At 35.8% G+C, this 20550-nt stretch overlaps 1 protein-coding gene across 5 annotated transcripts in view; it reads right to left on the bottom strand.

Annotated features, from left to right (window-relative positions):
- Positions 1–20550, bottom strand: part of Ryr2 (ryanodine receptor 2) — a 676288-nt gene that overhangs the window by 46263 nt on the left and 609475 nt on the right. For all 5 annotated transcript variants that reach the window (XM_087181253.1, XM_087181249.1, XM_087181250.1 and 2 more), the window contains 5 exons: positions 19978–20051; positions 10305–10385; positions 9316–9404; positions 7272–7400; positions 1766–1870 (listed from right to left, as the gene is read on the bottom strand). In XM_087181253.1, coding sequence (XP_087037379.1) covers positions 1766–1870; positions 7272–7400; positions 9316–9404; positions 10305–10385; positions 19978–20051 — 478 coding nt within the window. The remainder of the gene's footprint in view (positions 1–1765; positions 1871–7271; positions 7401–9315; positions 9405–10304; positions 10386–19977; positions 20052–20550) is intronic.

The raw sequence follows: 20550 nt of genomic DNA, 5'->3' as shown, positions 1-20550 counted from the left end.
TTTCTTTTTCTTTTTCTTTTTCTTTTTCTTTTTTTTTTTTTTGGCAGTCTTATAAGTCACTAAGTTGCCCAGGCTAGATTTGAATTTGTGAACCTTCTGCGTCAGCCTTCCAGAGACCTGGGATTACAGGTGTGTGCCACCATGATTGGCTTAGGTTTTTTCTTTTCTGGTTTTTCATGATAATAGGGTCTGAACCTAGGATTTAGGCCCACTAGGTAAGTAGCTGTACCGCTAAGCAGGCCTACCAGTCCCAGCCTTTGTCTAATAGTTGTTAACATGATTCTGACTATAAATCAGAAATAGCTGCTAGGCAGCACCAGATAATTATAAAATGATGGAAATACAGAACATTAGATGAGAATTCTCTTGTGAGTATATAAATTTGTTTCAGTTAAGTTTACTTTACTTACTAAAAAATTATTAGTAATTAGATAAAAGAATAATGAGATTTCCATCTTTGGCTGATGTCACCAATAACGAGCTCCTTGGCCACACTCTAGCCAGGTATCTCTGAGCCCTCTTACTGATAAGGCCTCAACATCAATGCACAAAGATTTGACTAAACATTAATATGATTTCTAACAGTTTAAGGCTTCCCCAAATAGAATATCTGCTAGGAAAAATGCAATTTATTGTTCCACATAACACCCACAGACAGGACCTATGACTCCTTGGGGAGGACAGCACCCTAACTTTGAGCACTTCCAGTTAGCAGACATAGCTGGCTTATTCTCTGGCTCATTTTCCTCTCTCCTCCAATTTCTTTCTTTAAAATCTTTATCCACCTCCACATAAGCTAAAGGTGCTTTCAGTTCACACAGAGCTCTTCCTTGCTGCAGCAGTTATTGCTGATCAGAACCTCTCCTGACTACTATAGTGTCCAGCTTGGTTTATCTTTGACAGTACTCTGCTGCTTATGGCCCAGTGGGCCGGAGTTAGTTTCCCCACCTACTGCAGTGGAAACGAGCCTCAGGGAAGAGGAAAGGCCCTCACTCATGGACAAGTGAATGAAACTTCTGGGACTGGAAGGGAAGCATTCTGACTTTAAATCTAGCAGCCTTTCTTCTTCCTGATTACTTGGCAAACAGCATACCTCACAAATGGAATACCCCTCCAAATTCACCATCTCAAAGTGAAAGTTTTACCCAAGATTGATATTAAGAACTTTCTATTCATGGATCTTTTAGTTCCAAATGGAACAGGGCAGCGAGAAAAACAGCAGACTGATATGTTTAACAGGCCTCTCAAAATAACATTAAAACATGGCGGAAAGTCTGTTTATTCTTTCTTATCCTTACAGCTATTATTTTCTCTTGACTTTGAGGAAGTTAGTTGTTGTTAATGGGTGAATGTTATCTTTGCTTATTTATGACCCTATAAGAACTGTCTCTTTTAACATGAGATTTGTAACAGATTACAAATCCTTTTGTAGTTATTCCTCTGGTAAGTGGGAAGAGAATGCTAATGTGCAAATATCAGGAAATATGTCTATGAGGACTATGAAATAGACAATGTCTGAGGACTCTGATTTATTTCTCCATTCCATAACATCCTTTATTTTCAAATTTGAATAATAACTTCCACCTTTCATTCTCCATTTGCATAAAGCATTTTTACTAAAAGAAAAAAAAATTTTGATATAGAGGAAAAGATGTTTAGAGAAATGATCTGGAAAAGATAATGTTCAAACACAGAAAACCATGTTCAGTCAGCTGATAATTACACTCTCCAGTTTTCCCATTAGGTTAGAAAGCAGTTAATGTACCTGAGACAGCTTCATCTGCATGTGGGCAAACACATGAAGAAAGCCCACCACTGCATCCCACAGCCTGCTGTGTGCCAAACTTTGCTGATTCCCAGTGCAAGGACCCTGGAATACAGACAGACAGCAATCATTCTTGATGATTCATTTGCCAAAATAAAACTTAAAGTAACAGAGGAAAAATTAAGTTAGTGTTTATATAAGTTATTGCAAGTATGTTATTTGAAAAGATAAGGACCCAAAAGGAAAATGACTAGTGATAACCAAGGGACCTTAAGAGATAGGTGCATTCTTCTTTGAAATGATTAATAAACCCCAAAACATGTTTCTAAAGGATTTTTTTCCTGTTTCTGTATTAATGATAAAAAACTTGTATAAGAGATTGTCAAGTCGTTTCATTTTTTGCTGTCTTTGAGTTTGGGCTGTTTAGTCAAATCAATCAGCAATTGCTACCTTGTGCAAAAAGAATATGAGACTGTGCTTGAGAAAAGAGGAGTTTGTTTCTTTTCCCTAAATAGTAGGCTGGATAAGGCATTCACACAGAGAAAACACTTCTCACCACTTTCTTAATTGTACAATTATTCTACAAATGGTGCAACCATTGAGATTTGATACTTGGCCATTATTTTCATAACTCTGTAATTCAAGGTAACTGGAGACTCTGTTAAAATTATTACTTAGGAAGTTGTCTAGCTGAGGTGGCTCCAAAGGTTTGGGCTCCTACTTAGGCTAACTCAAACTTAATTTAACGTAAGCTTAACCAGTCAGAACTAACATCTAACTAAGGAATTTACACTTTAACCTATTACTTTTTAAAAAAAAACTTGCTTCCAGAACACCTTACAAAAGATTTCCCTAGACAGTTGTGGTGGCATATGCCTATAATCTCAGAACTGAGGCAGATTAATGGCAAATTCAAGTCCAGCCTGGGCAACTTAGCAACTTGTCTCAAAAATAAAAGGGCTGGGGATATAGCTCAGTGAGAAGGCCCTAGGTTTAATGCCCAGCAACACTCATGCATGCAGGCACACAAGCACATACACTTCCCCTCTTGGTGGAACAATGAACCACTTCTAGGTTGGTGCTACCTATCGATGAACAATGGAATGCTTCAATAAATGCATTAAAACTTTAATGTGCTTAAACTTACTTTTTAACAAACCTAACTTTGCACTCTCAGTTTATACTTCTGAAGTGATCTTCATCAATACTACTGAATGGGTGGTGTAATAGGCAAACTGTCTTGTGAGGGACAATTTGTTTTTACCTTCCAAGGAAAAATTCTACAATCATTCAGGTTTGTAAACACACCCACAGCAATCATGAAAATAAATAACGGGAATTTTATTTCGAAAGTAGAAAAGTATCTAAAATATAGTCGTTCATGTCTAATTCATTTATTCCTTTATACAAATGACTCATAATGAGTTTCTTTTGGAAAGCATATTAAAACTCAAATTTTAGTCTAGATAAGAGGGAAGAAAATGGTTAAAAGAGTGAAATGGAGATTTAACCCACCTCAGCTTCCCTTAAGCCCTCCCAATTTGTAGAAGCCAGTAAGCACCAAGCACATCCACATTACAAAATCAAAGCTCCACACCTTCAAAAGAGGTAATTAATGATATATCTTTCCATCTAAGTAGTAGAGGTAGGATATGGGGGCTGAGGAATTCGCTCCCCTCCCTTGACCACTCCCCTAAGCACCACCCTAAAGCCCTCCCTCCCAAATCACTACCTCTACCCACTCGAGCCTGGATGCCACTTTAGGCACATTTCATGCAACCTCAGACCAAAGCACATGCACAAGCCCTTTGTTCCTCTCACTCCTGAGCCCAAAAGCCTGATTTATCTAAACGTTGTTCAGTGTTCCTTTTCTGTCATCCATTTCTGTTTGTGACCTACAATAAATACATCTGCTTTTCCCCCTGCCATCATGTACATGCTTTGCAATTCTTCACTTGCTGTACACAAGAACCTAGAGGCAGTAACATAAGGATATCAAAGGACTGGCACTAAATAGCAGGATACTTTGGAGAGAGCTTTCCAAGTGCTGACACCTCCCCCGCTTCCATCCCTTCTGCAATGGGACCAAGGTTACAGACTCAGAGCCACACCAGAATGCCATTCTGAAGAAAATGAATGTGATTTTTCTTTAAGTAAGAAACAATTTTCTTCATGCGATACTTAAAGCTTTACCAGAACTTAAAATTTTATATTGTAAAGGGTTAAGATCTTCTATAACCCCTAAGTAGTCAATAGTTGCTTTGGCAACCCTTATGCAATGGGATGGCAAGCTGTAGACAAGCCCCCATATTTTCTTTGTTAAATAAAAATTACAAGAGACCACTGTTTTGGACTAGTCTCCTGCACAGACCAGGCTAAAAATAAAAATGTCATCATATACAAGGTGCCATGTCACCAAACTGAAACCAAGTGATTTAGCTGACTGAGAAATCAGAAGAGATAACAGCCAAATTTCCCAAATAGGTCTGTTTCAACTGGCAACATAATTGATTTCCCTCTGCTTTAATCTTTACAAGAAAAGGTAAACTGAGGTGACCTGATGTTAACCAATCAGGTGTTTTTTTCTATTCTGTCTCCCTGGCCCTGTCTTAACAAGGAAAGTAACTTTCAATGATCACTCTGCTTCCTGATCCCTGTTTCTGCTTTCAGACTTTCTCCAGAAAACCAAATTTCTCTGCTCTGCTCTGGGAATATTTATTCTATTTTATGGAACTAAGTGCTGCCCAATTCTAGAATTGAAAGTAAGGCCAATTTAAGGCATTAAATGAAACTACTGTGACTTTGATTTTTGACATCTTTTAAACCTAAAACACACTGAGTGCACTTTCTCCAATTTGTTTAACCATTGGTCTTTGGCTTCTGGGAACTGTTAACCAATCTGAAAAGGACAGGGCTCTTGTAATCAGAGCCTGTAGCATATAAAACCTTTGGGAAATGCCTGAAGGCAGGGTGGTCTCACTTTTAGAGGGACTGTGGTTAAGGACAGATAAAACTTTCTCTTTAATTACTTCACGGCCTTACTCTAGAAAACATGCAATATAACTCAAGCAATTCTTTTTCCTTTTTCTCTTTTATTAAAGCCAGGATTGCAATTTTATAGGTGATTACCTTTACTGCAATGCTTTCGGATCACTTCTTCAGATTTTCTACAGTTAGCAAAAATCTGATTTAAAAAGCAATGTACAATGCTACAATCTAAAAGGCTATCCAAAAGAAGCAAGAAGCTCATAATAAGCTTTTATTTATAGTATCAGTATTCATCAGGAAATATGATACTGAGGTAAGCTTTCTTAAATACATTTCTAAATAGTGATGTGGTGACCTGGATTAGATCCTGGAATAGTAAAAGGACACTGGTGGAAAAACTAGCAAAATCAAAATAAAGCCTGCAATTTAGTTAATAGGATTGTGTCAATGTTAATTTCTTAGTTTTGACAAATGTCAAGATTAGAGAAAGCTGGGTGAATCTTAAATAGAATCCCTCTGAATTATCTTTGTGGTTTTTCTGAGTAAACAAAATATTTCACAAAAGATTAAGTTATAGGAATAAGTCACATCAACGGAATAAGAACAGAAGTTAAAGTGAAGGCAGCATGGTAAGCCATGTGACCTTACTGGTTATCTTCAAACAGCCATTTAGGAACCTGTTCTTTAGTGACACATATACCTACTAAAGAGCATGACAGTTCAGTGGATGCTTCCAGCTTTAAGTGAGCTCAGGAATTTCATGTTTTAGAAACTAAGAACTGTTTGCCTATGGCTGAAAAAGTATTCTTGCTTCATTTTTAACTCAGAAACGATTTTACTGACTATTTTTACAAAAGCAGTGCCATCAGACAGGCTCATTTAATCATGACAGCACACATGAATGTTGTACTGGCATCTTCTTACTTATAGATTGGAATCCTAATGCAATAATGGAAGCCAGGCAGAGAAGACATGGGAATCTAATGGGCTGAAATCACTTCCATTTGAAGGAAAACTTATTAGAATCATCAAGTATTTCACCTTGAAAAGCTAAAATAAAGATGTTCTTCCCCACCCATGCAGTAAGATCCTTCCAAGTTCTTGGATGCAACACAGAAAGAGAGGGAGGCTAAGGGAGGTCAGCCCACACCTATCATTTTTACGCAGGTCGGTGAGGTGTCCACTTCATTCACACAAACACCTGCCATTATGTGAGGCTCTTGGGATACAATCTGCTTTTTTTCCCACTTAGTCTTTCTTATCCCTACAAGACAATGATTAGTTTAATAAAGCAAACTCTTAAGTTTCTTCCTGCTCTTTTATTTTAGCACTAGGCACATCAAATATGGTGACTGGCTCATTCAGGGTATTGGCCATGAAGACAAAAGATAGACAAGAAAGATGACTAATTTGAAGCTAAGAAACAGCCAAGTTTTTCTGATTAGAAAAAAAACAGAATAGGGCCGGGGATTTAGCTTAGTGGTTTTGCTGCCTGCTGTGCAAGCGCAAAGACATGAGTTCGATCCCCGGTACCAAAAAAAAAAAAAAAAGAAAAGAAAAGGAAAAAGAACAGAATTATATAAAACCTTTTAGAGAATCTGAGATTAACACTAGAAATCTTTAGTATACTCACAAATACAGCTTTCAAACATTCTCTTTCTTATTAAGTTTCTTTAAAATGTCTTCCTCATGTAAAATGTTTATTACGATTTGGATCTAAAACGTCCCTCAAAGGCCAACTAATGGGCTTTTGAGAAGAGACTGAGTCATGAGGGCACTAACCTCCTCAACAGACGACTCTACTGATGAATTCCTAGCTGACTGGGCTGTCAGGAAGTGGGGCCGACTTGGAGGAAGGAGTCACTGGGGGCATACCTTAGAAGGCTGTATCTCATCACTGGCCCCTTCCTCTCTTTCCCTTGCCCTCTGCTTTCTGGCTGTCGTGAGGTGATCAGTTCTGCTCCACCATGCCCTTCCACCCTTGACCTGCTGCCATGTTCCTGCCTCACCTCAGGACCAGAAACAATGGAGCCAGCTAACCATGAAACCTCTGAAACCATGAGCCAAAATAAATCTTTCTTTCTCTAAGTTATTTTTCCCAAGTATTTTGTCACATCCATGGAAAGCTGACAAACACTGTTGTGAGAATGCTGTAAAAGGTAGTTTAACAATCTCTCCCCTCTCTGTTCCTCTTCCCTTTCTTCTCCCATTTTCTTCCTTAATTTCTGGAAGTTTCATATATAGGCCAGGCCCTGAAGTTATAGCCAATATCATGGTTCACGTCTCTGAGGAATTAATTACATCTCAATATGCCTAATGAAGGCAATTCATTCCCTATAAATACACATTTCAACCTAATATTTTAGTTGATGACATCAACGAAGAGATAATGAAAGAAGTCAACAGGAAATATGGCAAAAACTTAAGGCATACTGCATTTTCTTTGGAAGTCAATGCTAACCAGCTGACTCTTGTTTATTTTTCCTTCTTCAAATAGCTGAAATGTTTAAATGTTTACCTGAATATACTCTGTAAGAGTGTTAAAGACTTGTTTTGCTACTTGGATAGCTTTGGAGAAGTTCCGTTGCCCTTGTTCATCAATAACATCTTTCCCAGAGTAGTACCAATAGAAATCACTAATTGATTCCTAGAAAAAAAGAAGATGATAGTATTATAAAGTTAGCACTCATCTGCCTAGTCTTGGACTCTAGAGAGAAAAGTATTATAAAAGATAAATATGGTAGCAAACAAAATTATCTATGAAGTAAATACCATTTGTTAATGATTTTCCTAAACATGCAATACAGAAACCTCCTCCACAGACATAAATAACAACTAGAAATAAGACAAGAAGCAGAAAATTAAACTTTAAAAATTACTGTCTCTAGATGACTTTGAACTTCACAAACATAAAGATTAAGACTAATGTATATTTTTCCAATGCACAGTTAGATGTGTAGAATGTGAGCTTAGAAATTAGACATACCACAGGACAGTATGTTTTTGGTTACAGACATCCACCCTTGTTTTTCTCTAATAAACCCAACAACATTTCAGCCAGGATATTCCTTGATTTTACAGCTGCCCCTGAAGACAGTGGCTGGACAGCTTATAAACACTAACAACTGTGAATGAACACCTAAATGAGATCAGTCTTTCCAAACAGGCTACTTTCAACATTAGCTTACATTTTGGAGTGATTTTCATTGGCTAAATGAATAACACAATTTAGCTGCCCACATGAACAACTGAATTTTGAGACATGATTTTTAAAATCACATATATGTTCTCAGCAACACTTCATGGATTTTCTTAAAAGTAAACTTTCCTCTCTGTTAAGCTTTAAGTCTTTTTTTTAAGTAGTACTTTTATATCCTCAAAGATTAGGGGGAAAAAATGAAAGATCAAATGTGTAGTATTTGTAATTAAAATACTGTACCTGGCCTCTATTACAAGTAAAATGAGGGAAATAAAAGTTTTATAGGGGTCTCATCATTTAAGAGGCCTATCAATTCAGATTCTGTTTAGTTAACAGTAAATATGATTATGATATTAGAGACATCTTAACCAAGGAGGTACTGAGGTGACTATGAAACTAATGAACATCAGAATATTTCTGATACTTTCCTCCAATTTATCAACTTTAGAAAGAGGAATAAAATCTAAAAGTGCTCTAAAAATGAAAATGAATCTAAAATACCATCAAGCCTAAAAATAGAGGAAAAAAAATCTTGAGACCATAATGTTAAGTGAAATAAATCAGATGCACAAGCTTAAATAAGACATGGTTTTTCTTATATGAGAAACTCAAAATACAAAGAACAAAATAAAAGATAATAAGAAGTAGGGAGATAGATTTTTTTTTTCAAATAGAAGTGGATCAAGAGATGGATGTATAATAGATAATGTGCAATAGGAAGAAAAGGTCCAGAGGGGAAGGGGAAGAGGAAGTGGGAGGGGTAGGGGAAAGGAAAGAGGGGAAAGGAAAAAATATGAGAAAAGGATAAAAGAGAAACGAAGTCTTTGTAAATAGGAAAGGGTAGAGGGGTTGAAGAGAGGGCAGGGAGGTGGGAAAAAATAAGAACCAAGAAATATCATCTAAAGTTACAAATGTCCAATGATGAATGTCATCATATTGTATAGCTAAAATGTACCAATAAATTTAATGAATAAAAAAGAAGAGATGGAGGGAAGGGGGAAGAAGAGGGGAAGGAGATGAAAAAAGAACTGAGACGTGTCATGCACATGTACCAACTCCAAAAAGAAATATAATCATTATATACTGCAAACATGTACCAATAAAAAAACAAAAACTGAAAAAAATCTCTATTTATAGGAAAAAATAAAGGAGCAAAAGCAGCAACCAAGATTAGAGGCAGAGACAATAACAGCAGTTTTGACCTAAGATAATCGGAAAGATTGTGAATAAAGACAAAATATCTCAAAAATTATATCAATTCATAAATACAAACTCATTAAAGCAACATATCAGTTTAACAACACTGCCACACCATTTCAACTGCCCCCTCTTGGGATTTGTGAGGATATACATGCCAACCCACCTGCACTCTCAGCAGGTAGTCCACAGTAGAGATGATGATGTTGACAGTCATGTTATTGCCAGTCTGAGTTCTCAGATAATTTTGAAAATCTACATAAGATCAAAAGATATTATTAAAGCTCAGACAAAAATCTTAAATAAGTTGACTTACTCAAATTCACTGTGGCTAGGGACAAGGTTTTATCTTAATAGTTTTAATATGAAATAACTGACATTTTCCAGGAAAGTGAATGATTCCCCCAAAAAACATGCATAGGTATTTCACAGGATACCAGCGTTTGGTGTTTGTTTTCTTTTTTCAGTACTGGAGACTGAATTGAAGGAATGCTGTGCTACATCCCCAACCCCTTTTATTTTGTTACATGCTCTCACTATGCTGCCCAGACTGGCCTCCAACTTGGGATCTTCCTGTCTTAGCCTCCCAAGTAACTGAGATTACAATGTAGGGTTGTGTAATATTTGTTTCTCTATTCCTAGTTCCAGAGCTCTGGATGTGCGATGGACAAAAAGTGTTTCCATCCTTAAGGATTCAGGAATAAAGCTATTTATTCAATCATCATCTGATCTATGCAAAGATAAAATTTAATTCCTGTCTCCATGGTTCTACAAGCCTGGCAGAGAGCCAGATGTGTAAACAATGAATGGAAGTACATTAAGTAATACAATGAAGTGTACTCCCAAGGTAATGAGAAGAGTTACAAAAGAAAGAAATTTCAACATTACTTTAAAGATTTTTATGTCTTTTCCACTTCTCATCTGTCTTCTCTAACATAAGGACTGGTAAGAACCAAGTGAAGCACCTAAACAAAAACTTTAGAAGCTGCAAAATCATGTGTAAGATGGCTTGGTGCCCACCATACACAGAATAATGTTGAAGAACAATTTCCTAACTTAAGAACTAAAGCATCATTGGACCTAAGAGGCTCCTGCTGTCACTGGCTGCAAACATTCACTCCTTGGGTACCATCAGTTGGGCTCAGGCTCACGAACCTGAGTTGTGACCCTCACAGAGTAGCTGCAGGAATCGGAAGAGGTCACAGGTGAACTCATCGTCCTGCAAAACCTTCTCTCCTGTGGGAAGCACAGAGGGGTGAACATGACCACCTATTAGGCATCGCCCGTTTATCCCCACCTCCACCACTTGCAGGTTCACGGAGCATCTAGTATTGTTCTGAACCCAGAGTAGTCACAAGTCATAACTGCTTTTCTATCTGAAGCTCCTAAGATCATGCGCTTGGCAGATAGATGTACTTTTTCTTTGTAAGAAAAGAACTGTTGAATCTTAAAACTCAGATTTCTCTCTGTTAAAAGCAGCAGCATGGGTTTGGCAACATTTTACAAATGACCTGGAGGTTTAAACTTTTCTGTCTTCATTTTTTTTTCTTGTTTTGGGAAACATGTATATGAAAATGATCTCTGCATCTCTTATAAATGTTAAATTTCCCAGGGGATGACCAAATGACTCAATGCAAATCCTTTAATATATCCATAAAAGAGCATCAAGGGATGCTTTTATGAAAGAATAATTAAAGGATCCTCATGAAACAGTAGGGCCCTAGGAAATGTTTATGAACTCATTTTAATTAACTGTTCATCAGCTTGTCTACTGGCTAAAAAAAGTAAAGACCTCAGAAGTCTAAAATAGAGACAGGACTTCTGGAACAATTCTTCGGTGTGTGTGGCGGGGGTGAGCTAGCAGGCAGAGTTCCTTCCAAAATAACAAACCAAAAGAAAAACTTTGATGGCTCTGCTGTGGGAGCTAAACTTAAAAAAGAAAAAAGAAAAAAAAGTTAAAAGAAGGATATTCTATTGTCAGGAAGCCACCCTGCTTATCACAAACTAAAAATATTTCAGGGGCACAGATGAAGTATCAGCAAGGGGATTCACCTACATTCCAATTTCATTGTATCTTGATCACAATTTACTTTGAAAGCAAAAACACAAGGAAAGAAACGAACACAAAACAGCACTACACAAATGAAAGTTGATATTTTAGAAAAGTGTCAGTGAAAACAAAACTTCAATGTTATGAGTGTCTGCTCTGAAATTTAAATGTATTTAGAAAGCAAAATAACCAAAAAGATGTCAGCCAGAGAATGAAGGTGCATATGTATTTTCTTTTATTTACAAAAAAACTTTTCATAGACTGGAAATACTTTGGGCTAAGAAAGAAAACTATGCAATGATCATGTGTTTACTTTAACTAAAATGATGGATGATCATAATGACAGAGAGCTGATGGACTTACCAGTCCGCAGTCTGTGACTTTCAAAGTGAGAGGCTTCATATAATGGTAGGGTTAGGAAGCAAAACCATTTTGATAACTAATATAAACATTAAAAAAAGTACATAAAATCACTGTACTCATTTCCCTGATAGCCCACAAGATATGCTATTTGGTGACCTAGCTACCATCACCAAGTATACAAATCAGAGGTTGTGGCAAGTTCAAGGGCAAAAGGCACATTGTTTGGCATCTCCATACATGGCTGATAAGTCCATTCCTCAGTGCTTAAGTTCATGACAGAATAAGAAAGACAGGGAGAACAGTTTAGGCTGATAAGCAGATTAAACTCTTCATTGATGGCACTTAGTATCATTTTCATGAGCCATGAAGACTGTGTTAAAATGATATTTAAGTCAAAATATTGAGTTAATTATATTGAATTATTGATTCTTTCCCTGTGAGCTCATCCACAATAATTTTCCAGAAAATTCAATCAATAAACCATGTACATACTTTTAATGTTTATATATATCCAATGTGAAATAACCTTTGTAGAAAGTATTTAGAAAAATTAACAATGAAATAAATATATAGTCTACCTGTGTGTCTAAAGATGCTCTGCACAATGCAAAATGATTTTTAACATAAGATTTTATTTATTATGGGCATGCACAGTATTTTCTTGAATGTAAACTGAAACATACAAGGAACTTCACTTTCATGGACACACTGCACACAGAAGAACAATAAGGAGGGGAAAGTGAGGGAAGGCGCTCGGTCCAGCCTTCATTTACCAACGGGTGACAGCAGGTGTGAACTGAGGTCCTAGTGCTTAATGAACACATTATTATCAGATTAAAATGCTGCCATTCCCCATGCTGCAAGGAAGTGGTCCAGTAACAGAGATGGAGGATGGCTTTATGTCTGCAGAAGGTACAAGAGCAACAGTCTACTTTGTGATGTATGCAACAGAAATTCCAGTGGAGGATGGGAATTAAGATCAATAATAAATAACGAAATGGAGTATCATGTAGTTGAAAGTGCTCTTACACTCTTAAAATATTATTTGTAACAGTTGCACGAGATATCTCATAGTGGAAGACAGGGAAAATTATTTCAATATTGTAGCTTATGATGAATACATTCTTTGAACTTTGATTTTCTCTTCTATAAATAAGGATAACATGTACCCTGCAACTGGCTCTTCATAATCAGTGGTATAAATTGTGAAAAGGCTAATATATTAGAGGCAGTGGCAATAAAACTAAAAAATGCCTAGCTTATAAATATATTATCTAACTGTATTTATGAAGTGTATTTCTGTTTTCTGAAAGCCATCTTAGTTTTAATGGATGAAAATATTCACAAATTATAAATTTCCACTTGGAAATAACGCTTGGTAGATCTTATAATCTTTTTTTTTTTTTTTTGGTACTGGGGATCGAACTTGGGACCTTGTGGTTGTGAGGCAGGTGCCAGAACCACTGAGCTAAATCCCCAGCCCAATGCTTGGAAGATCTTATTTAAGCTAACAGTGAAACAGTAAGCCCTAGTTTAGAGATCTAAAGTTAACATACTTTTAAAGGTGACTTTTCTACTCACAATTGGTTTGTCTAGCTAATAGAAAAGTATACAAGTATCTGCTTAAATTCAACAACACGTTTGGGTTGTGTGTGTGTGTGTGTGTGTGGTGTGTGTATGTGTCTAGTGATTACTTAGAAAACACTCATGGACACAGTTTGAAGTTTTCAGCCTAGTCTCCAGATAAAGCTTTGTTTAGCTGCTAATGATTACTATTAGGTATTAATTGTCAATACTTACTAATAACAACTTAATGGCATAAATAATATTACCTGGTATGCACCCTTAAAAATGACAAAGATTACAAGACTAATTAATGTTCCCGTTGTTGGCTCTTGTTATGTCAGTATCTTTAATAATACAAAGATAAAAGGGTGCATGCATAAAATATAAGACTGGGCTACAGCAAAGGACACCCTATGATTTATTATTAAATATAATTCCAAAGTGTATCACTGTTGTAGAGGAGATCATTCTGATTACTGATCTTTAAAGGACTTTATCTAGTTTGAGCAATGGCAAAGCTAAAAAATACTAAAAATATTTTTAAATAGTGTACAGTCAGGTAGTTCGTTCCCCAGTGCGTAGTTTTAATATCACTATTTAAATGGCTGAATTCTTTAACTATATTACAATTCAACTAACAAAAATAAAATTTTAAAAGTAGACTCAAAGCATTTAGCTATTGTGCTACATATATCATCACTTCATTGGGGTTTACAATAATCCTGTAAATTAGGTAAATGTAATCCCATTTTGTGGTACAGTAAACAAGAGGGAAATTAACTTGATTAATGACATACAGCTCTTCACTGGTGAAGGATTTGATTCTAGTGAATGTCAGTAAGTGTTCCCTGAGTGTCTCCTCTATGCCAGCAGCTTATGAGGTGAACAGTCTCTAACTTACAGAAGTTCACAGACAATGGAAGAGAAAACCAGTGAAGAGATAATTTACTAAAATTTACTGGTATGCCACAGATTCTAAACTTTGTAAAGTTAGCATCAATAACCAATAAAATATTTGATCAAAAATCATTATATGCTCTATACGTTAAATTGTGAACTCGTACTTGTTTATATCAATTTTAGAAAGAAAAAAACATTTCTAAATATACAACATTAGGGAAGTCAGTCCAATTCTCTGAGCCTTGGTTTCATCATTTTGCTATGGCAGTTAATAAAGTTTTGACCTCCTTACTTCATAGACTGTAGTATCATATTAGTTCAAACAAGTGAACTTGTTTTGAAATCTGCAAAGCATAAAAGAAATAAGTGTAAAGTTTTTCTGCTGTGAAGTCACAGGTCAAATGATCTGTGACTTAAATATACTATTTTAAAATATACTATTTTAAATATACTATTAAATTTACTATTTTAAATATACTATTTCAATATTTTAAATATTCTATTTTAAATATACTATTACTAAAATACTATTTCGATAGGTTGTTAGTAAGACAATCTGTAAATTCCAGAGTGCATTTATTTAAATATAGTTAACAACCTGACACAATGCAAATAATGCATTTCTATTTAATATCCTAAGGTAACAAAAATGACTACTATGTGACATAAATTAGGCATGTTGCAAGTATAACAAGATTAAAGTACATTCTATTACTTAAATGAATTAAAGAACCTATAGGGAAAAACATCCCTTTGCATTCCAATGTGACTTGCAGATTGCTTTTCTTATAGCTAGAGTGTGCGCCTCTCAGCTGTAATTACTCTTTGTGGAATCCTTACTACCCTCTGTCCTGGCATGCACACCAGCATCCTAACTGACCTCCCTGGCTTCAGGCTATGATACTGGGTTCCTCAGAGCTCCCCCACTGCCACGAAGGCAATAATGTTGGTCACTCTCATTGGAGGACTCAAGCTTTCTTTACTGTAGTAGCATTATAGAGAAATGAGAAATCTATGCACTTTAATGTTAGTATGGTCTACCAGAGACATTCTTCCAACAGTGGACACTAGGACATTAGTTCCAGGTGGATTCTTTAACCCATACATAATATCACTCATTTAAGGGCTCTTCTTCCCTTTTTTCCAGGGAAAAATTATAAAATTCTTGGCAGGACAGAGAGAGTCCTTTATGGCCTCTCACCAACTATCTTTCTACTTTCTAGTCTGATCACATCCTTTCAAGCACACCAGGTTAGTCACTATTCTCTGCCATGTTTCTCTCCTGAACTTTTGCACCTGCTTCTTCTTGTCATCAAAAAGTTTTTGCTTTCTTTATGTACCAAAGAGATGAGCACCTACTGCAGGTCAAAACTTACCTCTACTACGCTGTGCTAGGCACACTTCTGGCAGTTAGATGCTTCCACATATTTTAGTTCTATGTATGCAAGAGCACAATGCTCTATGTGAGAGAACTTTTACACATACAGCATTGTTCTGAAGTTAGGTGTTTATAAGTCTATCTACACACTACTGAGCTCCAAAGTCATGGCCAATGCCAAGGACATAATCCAACCCATACTAGCTACTCAGAGATAAATAAGTGCTTCAAAGTTTAAAAATTGTGTAAAGACTTTTAGAAACTTATTTGATGCCAGTATCCAATCTCACAGATATTCTTTAAAGAGTTTACCCAGAACATTAGACTACATTTGTGAAAGTATTCTGAAAAATTTGGGGGGAATATAGCCAATCAATAACAAAGCAATAAAAGCTGTAACAAGAAGTTAGGGTAGCCAGTACTTAAGGACTAATTAAAAATTAATCTTTGTTTCAATTTCACGTGGATTTGATGAAGTCACTATATATATGTATCATTAAGAACCTTGGCATAACACATTATCAGATATAGATGGGAATTTGGGGAATGTTGATGTGTAGTTAATGTTTTGGATAAGATTTTAAAAATCAAATCAATTTATGGATTCAGATCAACTTCAAGAATTTATCTTGCCCATGGAGTCTAGGACTGCCACTAAATGATCAAAATTAAAATATCTCCCACTATATTCTAAAGAGTTTCAAAACTCTTCCTTCTTCCTTCTTCTTTAGAAGGAAAATTGCACTTTCAAGTTCATAATGATCTCGTAATGAGGTTAACTAAATGGTTCTACAAAACAAATTAAAAGTCCAAGGATGGAATGGAATTTTAAATATTCATATAGGTCACTGAACTTTATCATATCACTTTTAAAAGCCCTATATGAATATATACTATATAGAGAGGACAACATTGAGCACATCACAAATCCACCAAACACATTTGCTGAAGAAACATTTTTTTGTTAACAAGTGGAGGTCCAGGCTTTTGTTGAAAGGGGGAAAATTTAGAGAGGAGGGATAGAGACGCAGGCCAAACTTACATGATATAACAGCAGTAGAAAAAAAGAATATAAATCATTAGTTTGAAATTTTTATATACATACCTTAAGGAAACACAAATACATAGTTCCTAATAGTATCTCAATACCAGATTATGAAAAGCATTGTAATTATAAAAAGTTCAAAAGTGATTTTGAAACTTCACCAATACGTGCAAAAAACTGGCAACAGATTGGTGTCCTGGAAGGGTGCAAAGAACAATGAATCAAGGGACAGAGAGCACTAGCCACAAAGCTGGATGTGACACAAAGCCCTGAGGAATATGAAAAAATGGGGGGAAAGTGACTGGGGTCAGGGACTCAGCAATCCAAACAGAGGGAGGCAGGATATGCGCAGATATGTGCACGTATCCAGCTTGGCCCTGCCACTTAGCTGTGTAATAATGGACAAGCCAGGTGACCTCAATCTCCTTACCTACAAAATCCAGGCTATAGCCAACTCACTGGATGGTTGTGGGTATCAAAACATTCTTGCCCTTAAGTTTATAAATTTTCCATGGCTATGTAGTTTATTGTCATATCATCCTCATCAGAAAGAGATTTAGCCTAATAAAGATAGTGGTTAAGGATGGATATTGAGATCTACCAGATTATTTTCTCCATGCTAAACCAATGCTATCTGAGCCTGTGAAGTAACTATATGTATTAGTAACAGATGTAGGGTCTTCATTATTTTCCACACCTTCTAAGAGGGATGATCAGTTTTCTTTCTCCTGTGACAACATGAGCTTTTCTTAATTTTTATAGAATTTTAAGAATGACCTCATAACAGAAAATTTTAAAACATGCCTAAAGAGTGTCTGTATAGGTGTTTATAAAGCAATGTGAGAAACAGTATAATATTAATAGAGCTGAGTTACTTTGCATGTTCACCTAATAGGTCTCCTGATTAAGCTAATTGCTTGTATTCAGAAAGCACAATTTAATCTTGACAGTCTTGTTGACATACTAGGCCTTATTCAAAAAATCTCATCCTGTCTTGATTATCGTTGCCTAGTGTATGTTTTAGAAGCTACTTGGAAATACTAATGCCATTTTTTGTTATTATATCAATTTAAAGACCAAAGAGTTGCTACTGTTTCTAGCTGCTGTTTTAATTCACTCTCAAGAATGAAAATTAGCTTCTATGTTGAAGGATTTTTACTCTGTGATAGTTTCAAAAGAACAGAGAAAAACCTTGGAGAAATAGAGGAAAACCAATACTTGGAAGGCAGCTGGAAGAGCACACTTAGCTAGTTAGAGGTCACTTTGGCTCTGTCATTGATTGCCATGCACCCTCAGTGCAGCCATAAAGCCACATAAAGACAGAGACACCACAGGTGGGCAACACGCCTTCTAGGCTTTCTTCATTCACACAACAGTTGCAAATGCTGGGACCACCAGGAACTTTTGTAAATCAAAGAAACACAACAACAAAAAAATCCACAAATGTAATTTAAGTACTTGTAGCCCCTTCATATCTAATATATTAATAACTGTACATCTTCATAGAAAAAAAGAGAAAAGAACAAGGAGAAGATAGGTATATAAATTTTTAAAAGGATGCATAATGATAGAAATTGAATGATTTACTTATTAAAACAGACTACAAAAGGAAAAACAATGCACAAAAACTATCACTACCAAGTCTATACACAAAGCTAACCACAAATAAAAGAGTAAATAAATAAGAGGCAGTTCATTTTTAATAATTACCACGCTCATGAGTGATGACTGAGAAGGGAGCATAGTACATTTACAGTAGTCGAAAGAAAAGGAAATGGGAAAAAGAAAGAAGTTGAGATTTTTTTGTTTTGCTACTTGTAATGAAATAAGATACAAAATGTGTTAAGCATTTTGGGTAATTATTTTTATTTTTATGTGTATTGGAAAAAGAATACACAAATTAAAGTAACAACATCTTATTGAGAGATGTAAATAATTCTCACATTAAAATGGTCATTCTCAAAAACATTATTTCAGATTTTGGAGTCAAAAATAATTATTCTAATATATATCTGGGTCAACAAAGGCTAAGAGGTTGGTTGTTATTCCTTCGTGGGAACTGGTATTAATAGTGACTGAGAACTAGTAATGAGAGTTTGTTCAGACACTTGGAACATTAGGTAATAACTACCAGGAAAAATGAAATAGATTTCTAGTTCTAAGACAGGGAAGTCAGATTATAGACAGAGAATTCATTTAGTCTTAGGCATTTTACAGCTGGAAATGCCCTAGATTCTGAAAAAGGTCAGAGCCAAGAAGGTGACTTGTCCTAAGGTTTGTAGTGGCTCTGGGCTCTCCAGACAGAGCCTTATGTTAGGCAAGATAACCTAAATGAGTTCAGAGTGGTGCTGGTAATTTTTTTGAAGGTGGCTAGCCTGCTGAAGTAACCATATGATCTGTATTTGATGACTGGAGCTATGTATTCAAATGTCACCCAGAAAATAAAGTCACACAGGAGTCACATACAACTGGCAGGGTTAGAGTATATATAACTGACACATTTTAAAATACAATAAGGAAAAAGCAGTTCTTTTTTCTATTTGTGAGAATAACAATACACAGACAAAAAGATTATTCAATACTAAATTTTTCAGAACAGCCATCAAAGATTAAAAAAGAGAAAAAATTTATTTTTGAAATAAGTTTAGTTCAATAAAAGACTCAATGTTCGAAAATTATTATACAGACTGAAAAAATGACAAGTCCAAATCAGACCAAACAAACAGAAACAAATAAACACAAGGGCGTCACTAAAACTAGTTTAAAAATCAGACTTAAGAGAGTAAAACCAACTACAACAAAAAATATTGAAGATTATTTTTTCCTAATAAATATTCCTAAAATGAATAAGGAACATTATTTCTGCTTTAAATGTAGTATGTGCTAAACTTTCTAGTTTATACCTACATCTGCATACAGAGAGAAATATTCTAAGATGGCATGAATTAACTTTTGCACACATGTAAATAAAGTGATCCAAATTATTTAAAAACAAAAAAACCTTCTCTGACTTTTTTCATCAAACAATCTGAACTGGCAAAAACACTGAATATGTGAAGCAAGGTATGTAGAAAGGCAGGAGATAGGACTAGCAGTGGCTTGAAGGACCTGGTTGAATTACTACCTCAGAAGAGAAAAATCTGAGCCTGACATTTTGCAAAAGTAGCCAAAGAAAGTCAAACACTCTTTACTTTGGTTCATATTTGTGCCATACATTTTAACTTATAATTCTCTAATAAGGGGACTTCATCTCTTATTAGACCTTCATCTCTTTTTAAAAATCCAACTAGGGAAAAGAGTGCTGAAAGTATGGCTGAGACAAAAACAAAAAAAAAGCCAGTGACTAAGGTAGAAGATTAGTTTTTGGGTGTGACCTGGGTAATGTTCAGTTGTGAACTTTCAAGTGGCTCTGCGTTTATCAATTTTAAAACAAACTTGTATGGCCCTGCTTGCAAAGGTAAATGACAGTGGACTTATTTCAGGGAAGAAGGGGGCAGGGGATCCTTTTAATGTAAGTGATTAATACCTGATCCTTCCTCTGTCACCATCCCAAGTCCTTCAGCTTTGTTCTGCCGCTCAAATGCATTTAGGTCAAGGACACTGCAATAACAAGGAGAAAAAGCTTCATAGGACTAATAGGATGATTTCTTTGTGCAGAAGAGCAAATGTCTAAACACCATGTGTCTGAAAATGTGAGCACCATGCTGACATACATTAAAACTATGTGCCAATCCAGTGTTTCCTAACCGCAACAGTTTCCTAACAGTAGACAGACCAGCCTCTTCCCAGGGGCTACACTGAAAATATCCAAATGCCAAGTTCATAGGTTTTAGCTTGGAAAGACACTCCAAAGTCAGAGACAGGCAGAAATATAATTATAGCAATCATTGAAATAGCTTATTCCACTAACTATGCATCATGTTCCTTAGTCACATGCTACCTGAATGACTTTAAATATTGAAAAACAGAAAATGATGGTCACAAATTAGTAGCTAAGGACTACTTATCAGAAAAGATGAGAAATGCCTTACAAGGTCCCCCAAAAAAGGCAATAAAACTTTCTTTTTTTCTTTAAAAAAATCATATAGCACTCCCTTTC

The sequence above is a fragment of the Heterocephalus glaber genome, unplaced genomic scaffold (genome assembly GCF_053883595.1).
Source record: "Heterocephalus glaber isolate CG9 unplaced genomic scaffold, H.glaber_assembly_v1.0 deba00001472, whole genome shotgun sequence".
Lineage (NCBI taxonomy): Eukaryota > Metazoa > Chordata > Mammalia > Rodentia > Bathyergidae > Heterocephalus > Heterocephalus glaber.
This window is presented reverse-complemented; position numbering and strand designations above follow the sequence as displayed.